Source organism: Ciona intestinalis, unplaced genomic scaffold, assembly GCF_000224145.3.
Source record: "Ciona intestinalis unplaced genomic scaffold, KH HT000097.1, whole genome shotgun sequence".
Lineage (NCBI taxonomy): Eukaryota > Metazoa > Chordata > Ascidiacea > Phlebobranchia > Cionidae > Ciona > Ciona intestinalis.
Window position 1 is genome coordinate 24,550 of NW_004190419.1, and position 15,189 is coordinate 39,738.

Sequence of the window (15,189 nt, forward strand, 5' to 3'; positions counted from 1 at the left end):
AACCACCCACTTCACCCTGCCGTTATCCCTTGTTGTTAAACCTGCGTCACCCGTTAAGAAGATGGACCACAAGGTGACACTAGAGACCGACGTACCCTGCGTTAATTTAATGGATATGTTCTCAGGTAATTTTTGTCTAAAATACTTTTGTTGTTTATTCGTCCTCCATGTATTAATGGTTGAGGTGTTTGCTTCTTTCCATGATGACACGGGTTCAAGACTCACCATTGTGGATTTATGTTTCTTGTTTTACTATTTCTTCATTGAAACGTAAACATAGTATTAATATACTTTGTTTATCTTCACAGAATTCTGTCAATCCGACAGTGGTCCGTCTTGTATGGGGTTTGAATATTTCCACGGGGCAAAAGCGACAATTCTAACTTCGAAGTCGTCAAGTAAGCACCTTATGCTCAATGTCGTGTGACAACATGAGTGTATGTTAATATTTATCCTTGCATGGCGGGGCAACAACCATCGTTATAACACAGTGTTCTGATTCATACACCTCGTGCCAGCTACGAGTTAACACCAATAGTGACCACTGGGTTGTAGCAATTCTGGTTCAGTGTCTTGGACACATACGCCCACGGTGGTGGCAGCAGACGACGACCCCGCCATCCTTTTCACCAACCTTATTGTTCCAACAGATCGTTACCGCGTACAATGTGATGTCTATGATGGTTTATGGTTGGTAACGAACGAGCTTGTCCGTCGATTAAACGATAAAAACATTGAAGTAACGACGCACGAATCCCCAAATCTAACGGAGTATTTCGATATCGTGGACCAACATTACTTGGTGAGGGGTTGTGTGGTGTCAACGACGGTTGCCTCAAACTCTTATTTAATGCAACAACTTTACTTCAAAATTTAAGCATTAATTTATTCTACCATGAAATAACATCTGTAGAAAAACTTTACGGTTTCCGTATAGATTGATATTCAATGGTAAGAATATTGTGCTACTTCAGCTGCCAAACATAACTTTATTCCAAAGTCTTCTTAAAATATTTATCCCCCAGTTACGAGTTGGTTGCGAAGAATTAACGTTCGGTTTGGAGCAACGAGCCCAACAATACAGAGCAATCCAACGTCGTTTATTAACGCGGTTCAAAGATAAAACCCCTTCCTCGCTAAACTGTCTGGATACTTTGCTTGAAGGAACGCATCTGCAGGTTCGGAAATTGTTTTTAAATCTTTGTTTAAAAAACATTTTAATAAAATATGAACTGGGTACGATTTCCAAATTTGGAATACAGAAGTTTTGTTTGTTTTATGATAAAATTTAAATCCTGAATATTTTTATTGATTTAGTTAATGTCGCTCGCTGACGCCCTCGTGCAGCACGACGAACGTACGAAGATTTGTTCGAATATTTTAAGTTCAGCTTCGTTGTTGGTGTCGTTGATGGTGAAACTTTGGTCGCGGATGGATGGCCAGCAGGGGGCGGTGTTGAGGGGGGCGTTTTGCGTGGAACAAACTTACACCAAACATAATTCACTCGTGAGTATTATGTGGGGGGGGGTTCATGGGTTAATGTTTGGATCAAAGAAAGCTGTTGTTGAATATGACATCACAATAATGCTGCTGACGTCACAATGATGCTGATGACGTCACAATAATACTGATGACATCACCTTAATGCTGATGACATCACACAGGGTTGGGAGGAGATGGTTGAAGCATCTATGACATCATTGTTAAAAATGTTCGGCGAAAATGTTGGAGAATCCGTGTTGAAGTTTCCGGAGAATACTAAGAAGGTACTGTGGGTGTCGTGTTAAAGTTGTTACTGTGGGTGTCGTGTTAAAGTTGTTACTGTGGGTGTCGTGTTAAAGTTGTTACTGTGGGTGTCGTGTTAAAGTTGTTACTGTAGGTGTCGTGTTAAAGTTGTTACTGTGGGTGTCATGTTAAAGTTGTTACTGTGGGTGTCGTGTTAAAGTTGTTACTGTGGGTGTCGTGTTAAAGTTGTTACTGTAGGTGTCGTGTTAAAGTTGTTACTTTATGTCAACAGTTAAAGAAACGAATATATGCGGTAATCGACAAAATCAACAAGGGAGGAAAAATATCAACGAAACATAGAAATAATATAAAGACGGATATTCCTGGAAGTGGAGGTGACATCATAATAACTTAGATTATGACATCATACTTAAACTCTTTATTTATGACATCACAGAAAGAACAAACGATGACAAAGAAAACTTTTTTGAAGATTTTTCCTCGGAATCGTAAGTTGATTATGACATCATACCCACTTTGTTTGTTTATTGTGATATGATTGTTATTTAGGTTCAACGAGGGGTTACCCGAGGTCAAAGTTCAACCTCCAAACCTGCCAGGTATTTAACACACGAGTCGGTGGGGAAGTCACAACAATTGCTCCAACCCAGTGGTCACTAATAAGTTAAATACATCATGTTTATAATATGTTTATGTTTTGCAGAATATCAGAATGGTATCTCATTCGGGGAATCCCCCACAGAAGGTTTGTTTTAAAATTTATTTTTATGGAATATTAACGAGGTGTTTCCCCCATCCAGATACCACAAAACCATTAAACCGCGAAGCAACGGAAATCGAGTCTCCGGCTTTCTACGAGGATTGTAACGGATTTAATTAATGAGATTTCTATGTTTGTATGTAAATTAGGGTCAATTTAAATAAATATCATTTTTATGTTCAAACAAATATTGATATGTGGCGCCCTCTATCGGTGAGGTGATGGGTTAATTATACCCGCATGGTGTCACGCGTGCATCGCATGTGACATCATAATCGTTGGTCAACAAACAATGAGATTAATTTCATTGTTCGAAACAATCGATACCGTGGGAAACGCGTGTCGTCGATGCAGTTTGATTATGACGTCACAATCAACGTTGAAACAAAAGTCGAATAGTTGTGCGGTGTCACGTGTTTGATTGCGGGTTAATAATGCGGTATGTGACGTCATAAGTGAGAACAAAACACTGTGGGAAAGTCGGCACACTATACCGCGCCATTGTTTTGTATCTGTGACGTAACAGATACTTGCAGAAAGTGAAAGAGGGTACTGTGACGTCACAATTATACATCGCACTGCAGAATTGTTGCAAATGCATTCGCTTTGTTACGTCATAACGTTCAATAATGCCATCATTGTTGGTAAGTGTGACGTCATAATGGATTTCAACGAATTAATGACGTCATTAATCATGATGAAGATTGAAACAATGGGATAATTAGCGACCGCTAGATGTCGCAATGTGAGCGACGACTGGAAGCAAAGTTAAGAAAAAGTTTGTTCATTAAAGCGTGACGTGTAGGAGCTGACTGCGCCGATATCGAGTTTGAGACGGAATTTGTGAAATGAAGTCGTCGTTGTTGCTGAAGTTCCTGCTGTGGCTGTGTTGTATTGTGCAGGTGAGGAGTGGGGGGACGGGGGTTGTGGGGGGTTGGAGGGTTGAAAATGAAAGTTTAGAATCACTTAAGCAGTGGCAGATATATGCGGGATAATGTTTGAAATTGAGCGGAAAATCAAAGTTTTTTTTGCTTAATCTGAGAATTTATCACCGAAGTTTGGAATAATTGAGATACAGGAGCATTGTTCGCATTCGAGAGTTATCAACAATCGGTTGTTCGAAAACTGATTAATAAGTTTCGAAGAATCGCGTTTATCAGTGAACGAATAATGACACTTATTATGACGTCACACATGCATACCGATTAGTCAATTGTTGAAAAAATAATTTTGTTTTTGCAGGTTTTCGGAAATCTTCGTGGAATTTCGGAAGGTACGTCATAACATACGTCATAATTAATGTTATCTTATTGGTTAACTTTGTCACGTGTAGATGAGCTTCGAAGCCGATTCGTCGAATTTGAAATAATCGAACCTACAGTCGTCACCGCGACTGGACAATACATCAGTCATGACGTCACAAACGCACGACGTCACACAGAAGAACATATCGCGCGACGAAGAAACAAACGTTCCGTCGAAGATACTGTGATTGTTACGTCACATAGAAGGAATAGCCGACCGTTCTTTAGCGTCGCGAAAAGCGACAAAAATCGGAATATAACGTTACTGGATATGACGTCAGGAAACACGACGTCACAAGAACACCTTCATTTCAACTTGACCGTATTCGGGGAATCCCTCAAATTGAGAGTTCGCAGCAAATCTCATTTAATTTCTCCCCGAGCAAAGTCGGTGTTATTCACCAGTGGGGGCGGTAGAGTGGAGCGGAAATTGGACCCAGGGTGCGTGTTTACCGGGGAAATCCCCCAGTTACCCCACTCCAACGTTGCTATTAGCAACTGTGACGGATTGGTGAGTAATAATGCATGGTGTGACGTCACAATTCTTTGTTTACAAACAATAACCGGGGAATCCCCCAGGCTGGGTTGATTCGAACACCTGATGACGAAATTTTCATCGAACCAATAGAAGATCGCCACGTCACTGGACCACAGAAGCACGTGATCTATCGTCGCTCAGCAACCAAGAATTCAGCGAATCATGGACAACGTAAGTTACGTCATAGTACCACGCGGCGAACGTTTGTTACGGACAATTAAACGACGTTTACCCATTGTTCTTGCTTATGACGTCATAGTTATCTTTATGGCGGTCTCGGAGGGGCGCAATGTCGCGATGTAACAATCAAATTTCTCGAATTTTAATTCATTGTCAAGACACAGCTGTAGAACTAGATAACTGTGACGTAACAGACAGCTGCGTGTCGTAATAATGGGTTGATTGTTGTTAATGACATCACAATACAACAATGGTTGCCGTAAAGAGCTTGTTGTATCCATGGCTACCAAACTTTCCCAGTTTTAATTAAAACGTCACAATTACGTCAATATCGCTGCTGATTTACGCGACGTTACGCGATTATTTTATTGTTTACGTCACAATGCACTTAACGAATAATCGGAAAATATTTTCGATGAGTCAGTGATGACTAAACAATCGACCACCATTATGACGTTTCTTAAATTCTTGTGACGTCACGATTAGTGGAACCCGAAAGCGCCGCGATTGTTTGGTGTGGTGGTGGCTGTGGAAGGGTCAAAGTTCATATGAAAGTTGAGTCAGTTAGAGGGGGGTGACGTGGCGGGGTATTCGCTCGTAACAATAATGTTTATGACGTAACATTTGAATCCTTTGTTTCGTAACAAACAAATATTTAATCCGTAAAATAATATTTCTATGTTTAAACTTTAAATAACACTTGTTACGTCATAATGGGCTATATAACCACCTGCGTTGTATTATGATGTCACAATATCACCCATGTTACGCGCGACTGCACCGACCACCTGTCTTGAACCACGTGACTTCCTGGGTCGCAGTGTTGACCAAATATTTATTGCATTAATTTTCCCAACCCAAAACCCAAGTATAATATGCATACTCGGTAACACTCCGATATTTTACCCGGCAACACTGGCTAGCATGGAAATCGTCGCGTTTACCGAAGTCGCGATTGTGACGTCACAATGAACCATTGTTTCAATCAATTGTTCTTACGCGGTGATTCCCCGTCGCGACTTTGATGTTGTCGGGAAACCGCTATCGTGACGATTGTTAAGTGTTTGTGACGTCACATCCATGTAACAATGAAAGCGGAAATTCGATTGTTTCCGAGTAAGGAAGTCACGTGTTCCCAGGTATGGAGGCCTTGAAACCAACCAAGCGAGACGACACACGTGACTCGATGCAGGGGTCACTAGAGGTCATCTTGGAGCAAACTAAGCGAGGTGAATACCCCTTAGTGACGTCATAATACCTTGTGTTAAAAGTGATTGTGTTGCAGAACGATCGAAGCGACACGCGAAGCGGAACGATTACAACATGGAGATCTTATTAACGGTTGGGCACGAGATTGTGAGGGTGCATGGGCGCCACCACGTGGAAAATTATTTGGTTACTTTAATGAACATTGTGAGTTTTAATTGTTATCCATTATTACGTCATAATTGAGTACCATCTGATAGAACGCGGCTCGATTTACCCCCCAAGTTGTCGGGGATTCCCCTGCGTTGATTGACAGGTTAAATCTTGGGTATCGTGACGTCATAAGAGGCACGATTGTTGATTGATGGCCATTGTTACCGAATAATCGAAAGCGATTGTACGGTTGGTTAACTTTATGACGTCATAGTTACTGTCAGTTACGTCCGATTCGAATATTCTACATTATGACGTCGTAAACGCTGCAAACGCTTCCTGCAAACGTTTGTGACGTAAACAAAGCAACCATTATCTTCCGTCGATTAAATCTTCGAGATTTGAGAATCATAAACGGCATTGTCGATCGCGGTCGTCGCGGCGGAACTCGTTGAACAAATAGATAAACATAACAACAAACAATCAATCTGATTCCTCCAGTATCGATGCAAACACTATTTAATAATATTTCGCTGCAACTGGAAACCACTATTATGACGTCATAAATAGAAACGCGATTTTTGTAAATCTAGAATTTGTTTTTTTCAGTTGTTTCCTTTGTTAAGCGTTTGTGACAAAACAATGGGTCGAATTTTAATGTTTGTCTTTCGGGGTCAGCGCGATATTTTGTTAGAAACAGAGAAATCTTAAAACAAGGATTTATTTTGAAATTTAATCCAACTTCAATCTCATCCGTTTTAACCAGTGTTGCCAGAATGGTAACGGCAGTGCTGCCAGATAATTATTTTTATTGAAGCATCGGGCCCAGTGATGCCATTAATTTCTCCATAATTAGTTACTCGGCAACACTGACAAGGTATTTTCTCCCCGCCGTTAATTCCATAGATTAAGATCGAAACTTTCTCATCCAAGTTCGAATAAAAATATCAAATTAAATCTTTTTAAAAACAACCAGGAGCATTCGGCACTTTTACTCAAGTGTTTTTTTACCCGCAACACGGCACAACAAGTGTCGTTTTGCTGCCAATTTCTTACTCGTAGTTGTTTTAATTAATATGACCTTTGATAGTGTATTAGAAGAAATAAACAAGATTGTGCTGTTTAATAGCGGGGCTTCTGGTGTAGCGGTTTCATTTGTTTTATCCTTAACGTCTTGTAGCGAATCTCGTTTGTTTGTTAACATCCTTTAAACATTATGACGTAACGATGACGTATCTATTCCAGGTTGACGAAATATACCATGACGATTCGCTTGGTGAGCACATAAACATCATATTAACACGGATTTATCAACTTGACGCTGTGAGGGTGAGTGTTAATGATGTTTCTATGTTCGAACCGCCCGTGGCCCCGACACTGCGTAATAATAGAGCATTGTTACGTCGATTAGCGGCTGCTAATGATGGGGTAGCGAGGAAGCCGTATATCAATCTTTCAACCAATCACATATCTCCGTTAACGCGAGTGAACGCGATTAAATTATCGTTTGTTAGTGACGTCATAAACATCTTTTAAATATCAGAATGTTTTGCTTTGATGTTTGATTTTATTATGGAACATATTTCACGCTACTTTGGAACATATTTCACGCTACTTTAGATCGCGTTTTAATACAAGGTCTGTGGCAACAACCATTCTCATTGTGATGTCATAGACGACGCGTGAACTAACAATTTAAACGCGCGAACCCATTTCCATGTTTATGGTGAAAATAAATTTGAACTATTTTTTGCTTTCGTTGCAATTATCTCGCACTGTGACGTCATAATGTCAGGTCGCGCGAACTTGCCGACTCACGTGCGTTGCCTAGTGGGCGAAACACAAGCTCGTGTTTTAGTTCGGCAGCGAGCATAAGGTGTATTGTAGTGTTGACATAACAATGCATACTGATGACGTAACAATGCATATTGATGACGTAACAATGCATATTGATGACGTAACAATGCATATTAATGACAGACAAACAACCTGATTGTTGAAAACGAACCAAAAACGAGTTTGAACAATGTTTGTCATTGGGCAAAAGACATCCAAGTGACGGACCCCGCACCCAATGGACGAACTTATGACGCCGCGATATTTCTAACACGGATCAGGTTCGGTACAGCAGGTATGGGGATTAAAGAGGGTTGGGGTTAATTCATTGTTTCCCCGCCATACAGGGATATATAAGTTGCCCTTATTTAACTGTGGTATTCCCCCTTTATGAGAATGGGGTGTTTGTGAGAGGGGGGTGCAACTTGGGTGTTCGGGCAATCAACTTTTAATTTCCTGAAAACTTTATTTGGTGAAGAAAACAATCACGTATTGTCACTCACAGGAATAATAAAAAATTCCCCAAATTCAATTGTCGTAAAATAAAGTTATTACATTTTACGTTTCAATGTGTGTGGTAAGGTGCGGGTTCAAGGCTTGATGCTGCTAGTCCTGCTACCATTGTGGGCGTATCTGTTTTTTTTACCCCCACACACATGTATATACGTGTGTGGTACATTGTATATATAAATGCAATACACCTACAGGTTACGCCCATGTAGATGGTTTATGTCAACCTCTGCGTAGTTGTTCGCTAACATACGAAGATGGATTTTCATCGGCATTTGTTGTTGCTCATGAAACCGGACACATGTACGACATATTTATATTCATGCACTGTAGTTGTTTCCATGCTTGGTTAATTGCAAATTAATTTCACAAAACTTAATTGAAATATGTTTCTATGATTCAAACTTAATTTATATTTATGATTTCTGTAATTCTAAATCAGCTTATATGTTTGTACAATTAGCGCATGATATGTAATTGGTTTCCAGTCTCGGTATGAAACACGACGGGGATTTCAATCGATGTGGTGATGAAACAACTATGGGCTCCATAATGGCCCCCCTCGTACAAGCAGCCTTTCATCGATATCATTGGTCCCGTTGTAGTCAGGAGGAATTGAGGAGCTCATTAGGGTTTGCGTGCATGGGTGTTACTTGTGTATTGGGGATCGTTATAACACAGGTGTTTTGTTTCATACACCTCGTGTCAGCTTACGAGTTACCACGTATGTAACTTTGTGAGTGATTTTTTTATGTATGTCTGATAATTTGGACAATCCATTAGTGACCACTATACGTCCACAATGATGGCAGCATTTATTGCATCAACATCGATATCGAGCAACGCATATATCTTGTATCACCACGTAATGTCTCCTACAGATCGTACACGTGTTTATCGGATGACCCTCACCTACAAGATTGGGGTCCAACCCCCCTTTACCCCGGGGTGGCGTATTCAGTTGACGACCAGTGTCGCTTCGATTTCGGGCGCGGATATAAAAGATGCACATCCGTAAGTTGGATCATTTTGTTTATGAACTTATCATGTTTATAAATGCGACTCCAGTTTATTATTAGGAAACTAAATAATATTTGTTTAAAAACAAAATAATTTCTTTTTAATTTAAATTTATCGGGTTAACATTTTTATTATTTAAAGCATCTTTAAAAATCGGAGCAAATTTAAAATCAATTGAGGCAGCACTGAATATTACGAACGGGCATCACTGTTTAGTAGAATATACAAACAATAGTTCCATCATCGGCTTGTTATTAATAAACCGACCGCGCAATCTATTTGTGGAACGTCGTCTCCTTAATTAAATTATACTCGATAGTAAGTCGCAAATCATCGAAAGTTTGTGGATGGGTCACCACACGGGGCAGTAGAGGCCCCGATATATTTGATTGAAATTAAAACAATTATTTCATATTTTTATCAAGGGCCAATATATAAACCTGTATTTTAGGTTGTTATATTTGTATTAACTCGCTGTAGATTAAGTTAACAAACGTTGGGTTTATCAGCCACGCTTTTATTCGACACTTTTTTCTCTTTGTTTTATTTAATTATTTGCAACCCACTGTGACGTGCTTCTTACAAGTTTTAATAGTCAAGTTTTTCACCAAATGCTTTCCTGTATTTTACTCTTGTCTGCTCTGCGTTAATTAATTAGACATTTATTATATTTTAAATCATGTTATTGTGATGTCACAAGCGATTGTCATTGTTTGTTATGATGCAACAATGGAGTAACTATTATAAATACTTGTGATGTCATAATGCCAATAAAGCCGTGCTTAATATATCACAATGAGCATTATCAAGTTATGATTGTTTGATTACAATGCCCTTTATTACAGTTACAAAACATTGATGTATGCAAGACACTATGGTGCAGCAACGATGAAAATCCAGATATTTGTAAAACTAAGAAAGGACCTGCTGTTGATGGAACAGAGTGTGGAGATAATATGGTAGGTCCTCATGCTCGCTGTCGAGTCCTCATGCTCGCTGTCCCCACGCTCGCTATCGGGTCCTCACGCTCGCTGTCGAGTCCTCATGCTCGCTGTCCCCACGCTCGCTATCGGGTCCTCATGCCCGCTGTCCCCACGCTCGCTATCGGGTCCTCACGCTCGCTATCAAGTCCTCATGCTCGCTGTCGAGTCCTCACGCTCGCTGTCGAGTCCCCACGCTCGCTGTCAAGTCCTCACGCTCGCTGTAGGGTCCTTACGCTCGCTGTCGAGTCCTCACGTTCACTGTCGGGTCATCACGCTCGCTGTCGAGTCCTCATGCTCGCTGTCGAGTCCCCACGCTCGCTGTCAAGTCCTCACGCTCGCTGTCGGGTCCTCACGCTCGCTGTCGAGTCCTCACGTTCGCTGTCGGGTCATCACGCTCGCTGTCGGGTCCTCATGCTCGCTGTCGAGTCCCCAGCTCGCTGTTGGGTCCTCACGCTCGCTGTCGAGTCCTCACGCTCGCTGTCGAGTCCTCACGTTCGCTGTCGGGTCATCACGCTCGCTGTCGGGTCCTCATGCTCGCTGTCGAGTCCTCCTGCTCGCTGTTGGGTCCTCACGCTCGCTGTCGAGTCCTCACGCTCGCTGTCGAGTCTTCACGCTCGCTGTCGAGTCCTCACGCTCGCTGTCGGGTCCTCACGATCGCTGTCGAGTCCTCACGATCGCTGTCGAGTCCTCACGATCGCTGTCGAGTCCTCACGCTCGCTGTCGGGTCCTCACGCTCGCTGTCGAGTCCTCACGCTCGCTGTCGGGTCCTTACGCTCGCTGTCGAGTCCTCACGCTCGCTGTCGGTCCTCACGCTCGCTGTCGAGTCCTCACGCTCGTGTCGGGTCCTCACGCTCGCAGTCTAACACCCTATACATTTCAGTGGTGCTTCAAGGGCCACTGTGTTTGGAGGGATCAACGCCAAACAGCCGTCGACGGCAACTGGGGAAGTTGGAACACATATGGACAATGCTCCCGATCGTGCGGAACAGGGGTTTGGTATCGTACCAGGATGTGTAACAATCCAATGTAAGCCTGAGGGATATTTGTCCTCGGATTAAAAATTCATGGTTTGGTATCAATAGATGTCACTGTGTTTGTATATATATTACTCCTTAACATCTGAAGATAAATCAGTTTCACCCATCGTACCTTAACTCACAAATTCATTGCAGGCCGTCGCATGGGGGGGTCGACTGTATCGGGCAAAACATCGATTTCGATCTTTGTAGCAAACGACCGTGTCCCAACGGACGAGATTTCCGGGAGGAACAATGTCAATACCAGAAGGAGGTTTTATACAAAGGGCAGAAACATAAATGGTTTCCGTACGAACCCAGGGACGGTGGGTGCAAAATATATTCGTGAATATTTAAGATAACCATCAAGATTTTCTCCCAACGTCGGCTTTGAAGTTATCAGCTTTTGTTAGTTTACCATAGAAACCACATTAACAGCGATTAAACGCAGCGCGCTCATTTGTGTCTCGTTGTTTAACGTTGAGATAAACAAATTTGATCCAAAGTTTATATTCATCGCGTCATTGTTTTAGTTTGGGAGAAAACTTGAAAACAAAAATAGTTCGTGACGAAAAGTTGACGTTTAATTAAAATATATCTTGAGCTTAAAATCAAACCTTCTTTTCCATTTTAAAATTACTTATTAGAATTTTTTGTTTAATAAATATTTTTATTTTTGTTTTATTCTATATGGGTGAGGTCCCATAGCGAGACATGCCTTGGGACCTGGGATTTAGACCAGAGTTGGTCCGTTACCATCATTTTAATAATGTTTCACTTTGTTAACAATTTAATATTGCAGCTTCGTTGAAGTGTGAGTTATATTGTGTGTCGAAAAGAACGCACGATATTGTTTCTATGGGTGACATTGTGGGTGATGGTACGAGGTGTAGTTACGAAGATCCTCACGGTATCTGTGTAAGGGGGGAGTGCGTGGTGAGTGTTGACCAATATAAAGTTACAGTGTTGACCAATATAAAGTTACAGTGTTGACCAATATAAAGTTACAGTGTTGACCAATATAAAGTTACAGTGTTGACCAATATAAAGTTACAGTGTTGACCAATATAAAGTTACAGTGTTGACCAATATAAAGTTACAGTGTTGACCAATATAAAGTTACAGTGTTGACCAATATAAAGTTACAGTGTTGACCAATATAAAGTTACAGTGTTGACCAATATAAAGTTACAGTGTTGACCAATATAAAGTTACAGTGTTGACCAATATAAAGTTACAGTGTTGACCAATATAAAGTTACAGTGTTGACCAATATAAAGTTACAGTGTTGACCAATATAAAGTTACAGTGTTGACCAATATAAAGTTACAGTGTTGACCAATATAAAGTTACAGTGTTGACCAATATAAAGTTGCAGTGTTGACCAATATAAAGTTACAGTGTTGACCAATATAAAGTTACAGTGTTGATCAATTTTTTAATATAGAAATTATGAACATTTACTAAACTATTGGTCAACACTGTTATTTACGCGGTGATTTTGCATCCAGGATATCGGTTGCGACAAAGTGATCGGTTCATCGATGAGGGAAGACGTATGCGGGGTGTGTGGGGGGAACGGACAACATTGCCGGAATATAAACGGGGTTCTTAACAAGAGAGCCAACAGGAAAGTGAACAGTAAGTCACAACTTGTGGTTGATGTGAAGATCTTTGGAACCGTTTGTTACATCACAGATTACATGCGATTGTACAAGATACCCGCTGGTGCTCGAAGAATCAACATCCGCGAAACTTCTTCCTCGTCAAGTTTTAACCTCCTCGGTATGTCCACACGATGGCGTAACTATATATTTGTTGTCATATTGCCCATTGTTACGTCATAGCAGTGTGTCCTTGGGCAAGACATTTAACAGCAATTATTCCAACCCAGTGGCCACCAAACCACATCCTAACACTATTCCCCACACGCAGCACTAAAGAGTCGTCAGGGGCGACGTTACACCCTCAACTCACGGAGTTACCGAATCCAAACCCGGGACACGCCACATAAGTTCGTTAGCGCTGGTACATTGTGGCATTATGATGTCATCAATGGATTGGAATCAATTACAGCTTACGGACCGACCAATTCTGATGTCATACTGCTGGTTTGTTTGTCTTTCATTGTTATCCATTGTTATAAAACAACTGTGTTTATGATATCACAGATATCGGTACAACGACGCGCATCAAGGGTTTCGGTTGCCTATAGTTACGTGATGCATGTGAATAGCTTACCACGATCACATGAGACGTTCCGATACGCCGTGAAAAGATGGACCGTTTGCTCGGTGACGTGCGGGGCAGGGACCAAGTAAGTTGCATGATTGTCAGATATACAGAAATCTAATGCGCTGATGGGTTGTCGGAAATGTTTCTGCATGCCTGACAATCTAGAAACCCCCATTAGTGATCACTGGGTTGGAGGAATCAATGCAGCAGACTTGGTGTAATACCCTACACAGGTGTTCCTCACTTGCAGGTTATATTCAAACTTTAAATTCGCAGACGAGCCAGGTACGGATGTCGTAGCTCACGTAACGGGGGAAGATGGGTCAGTAAAAGGAATTGTAACGGACGCCCACCGAGGCCGGAGAAAAAGATTTGTTCGACCACATGCACGGTGACTACGAGGTAATGTTGTGTTTAAGTACGGGGTGTTGGGTGTAGTATCAGCCATGTTTAAAGTAAGTGTTAGGTTTAATACTGTGTTTTGGGTCCGGCCACATAACCGTCTAAAACTAAACCATCACTGAGAACCGTTGTAGGTGTTGGGTGTGATGTTATACGTAGTGTCGTGCAACCCCCCTCATTATATCCAGATGGTTTGCAACGCCTTGGAGCGCGTGTTCCAAGACATGCGGCAACAATGGGTTCCACACGAGAGCGGTGACGTGTCGGCAAATTAACCCCGATGCAACAACGCAGCTCGTGAGCGCCGCCATGTGTTTCGGACAAGTGAAACTACCGACGCAGAAAACTTGCACAGTGAGCCCGTGTCCCCCTAAATGGCGCACTGGAGCGTGGACAAAGGTGGCATAAAGATCATATATATCCATATGGTTTTTTAATGTAATTCTCCTCAAATATAATGATGGTTATCGTATGCACAGACATGATATATACGTAACATAGATACAACATATACACAGTGTTCGAAGACATGCGGGGAAGGAATTCAACAACGACGAGTGATTTGCCGATCGTCCAATCACTCGCTCACTTCCAATCATGAGTGTCCGCAACCCCAACCCCCGGATGTGAGGGAATGCCAGCTTGTCGCTTGTTCAGGTGGGTGAGGGGTTAAGGGGGTGATTGTGGTGTCATAGTTGTCATGTTGATCATAGTGGTGATGACATCATCATGACATCATAGTAACCCCTTTTTACCCTCCAGCCCCCGCAGTGCAATCGACGGAGACATGCGTGAAGGAGCGATGGTTGTTTTGCAGATATGGAATCCAACATTGTGGGATTCGGGAATACCAGAAGTTGTGCTGTTTATCGTGTCATAATTACACCGGGGTTGCTGGGCAACCTGCGTTCTCTCGACCACTAAGTGTCGCTGTCCAACTATCCCCGTTATTGAGGGTAAGTAGGTGGGATATGTGGGGTGTAGAACTCATCGCGGGGGTGATATGTGGGGTGTGGGGAAAACCCCATCGCGAGGGTGATATGTGGGGTGTAGAACCCATGGCGAGGGTGATATGTGGAGTGTAGAACTCATCGCGAGGGTGATATGTGGGGTGTGGAACCCATCGCGAGGGTGATATGTGGGGTGTAGAACTCATCGCGAGGGTGATATGTGGGGTGTAGAACTCATCGCGAGGGTGATATGTGGGGTGTAGAACCCATCGCGAGGGTGATATGTGGGGTGTAGAACTCATCGAGGGTGATATGTGGGGTGTGGAAACCCATCGCGAGGGTGATATGTG

At 42.1% G+C, this 15,189-nt stretch overlaps 2 protein-coding genes and 1 non-coding gene across 4 annotated transcripts in view; all 3 read left to right on the forward strand.

Moving 5' to 3' along the window:
- LOC100181654 (protein PTHB1-like) overlaps positions 1–2,694 on the forward strand; it is a 5,385-nt gene extending 2,691 nt beyond the window's left edge. The window contains exons 9-19 of the mRNA XM_009863724.3: positions 3–125; positions 309–398; positions 651–802; positions 1,026–1,178; positions 1,318–1,506; positions 1,665–1,766; positions 2,018–2,120; positions 2,183–2,234; positions 2,296–2,345; positions 2,450–2,491; positions 2,547–2,694. Of these exons, the coding sequence (XP_009862026.1) occupies positions 3–125; positions 309–398; positions 651–802; positions 1,026–1,178; positions 1,318–1,506; positions 1,665–1,766; positions 2,018–2,120; positions 2,183–2,234; positions 2,296–2,345; positions 2,450–2,491; positions 2,547–2,626 (1,136 nt within the window). The 3' untranslated portion in view covers positions 2,627–2,694. The remainder of the gene's footprint in view (positions 1–2; positions 126–308; positions 399–650; positions 803–1,025; positions 1,179–1,317; positions 1,507–1,664; positions 1,767–2,017; positions 2,121–2,182; positions 2,235–2,295; positions 2,346–2,449; positions 2,492–2,546) is intronic.
- Positions 2,695–3,217: 523 nt separating this feature from the next.
- Positions 3,218–15,189, forward strand: part of LOC100179334 (A disintegrin and metalloproteinase with thrombospondin motifs 3) — a 13,321-nt gene continuing 1,349 nt past the window's right edge. Inside the window, exons 1-23 of one of the 2 annotated variants that reach the window (XM_018815637.2) lie at positions 3,222–3,408; positions 3,749–3,779; positions 3,840–4,321; positions 4,390–4,519; positions 5,668–5,757; positions 5,814–5,941; positions 7,133–7,216; positions 7,868–8,018; positions 8,431–8,536; positions 8,722–8,865; positions 9,115–9,247; positions 10,099–10,212; positions 11,117–11,262; positions 11,409–11,578; positions 12,055–12,188; positions 12,764–12,893; positions 12,951–13,037; positions 13,188–13,363; positions 13,424–13,569; positions 13,764–13,889; positions 14,078–14,288; positions 14,408–14,546; positions 14,652–14,845. In XM_018815637.2, coding sequence (XP_018671182.1) covers positions 3,355–3,408; positions 3,749–3,779; positions 3,840–4,321; positions 4,390–4,519; positions 5,668–5,757; positions 5,814–5,941; positions 7,133–7,216; positions 7,868–8,018; positions 8,431–8,536; positions 8,722–8,865; positions 9,115–9,247; positions 10,099–10,212; positions 11,117–11,262; positions 11,409–11,578; positions 12,055–12,188; positions 12,764–12,893; positions 12,951–13,037; positions 13,188–13,363; positions 13,424–13,569; positions 13,764–13,889; positions 14,078–14,288; positions 14,408–14,546; positions 14,652–14,845 — 3,306 coding nt within the window. In that variant the 5' untranslated portion in view covers positions 3,222–3,354. Of the gene's footprint in view, positions 3,409–3,748; positions 3,780–3,839; positions 4,322–4,389; positions 4,520–5,667; positions 5,758–5,813; positions 5,942–7,132; positions 7,217–7,867; positions 8,019–8,430; positions 8,537–8,721; positions 8,866–9,114; positions 9,248–10,098; positions 10,213–11,116; positions 11,263–11,408; positions 11,579–12,054; positions 12,189–12,763; positions 12,894–12,950; positions 13,038–13,187; positions 13,364–13,423; positions 13,570–13,763; positions 13,890–14,077; positions 14,289–14,407; positions 14,547–14,651; positions 14,846–15,189 lie in introns of both variants that reach the window. The other variant, XM_026838533.1, reaches the window with a different exon arrangement.
- On the forward strand, positions 4,682–4,739 carry mir4130 (microRNA 4130). Its single transcript, NR_034526.1, has one exon. It is a non-coding gene; the product is annotated as a microRNA 4130 (primary transcript).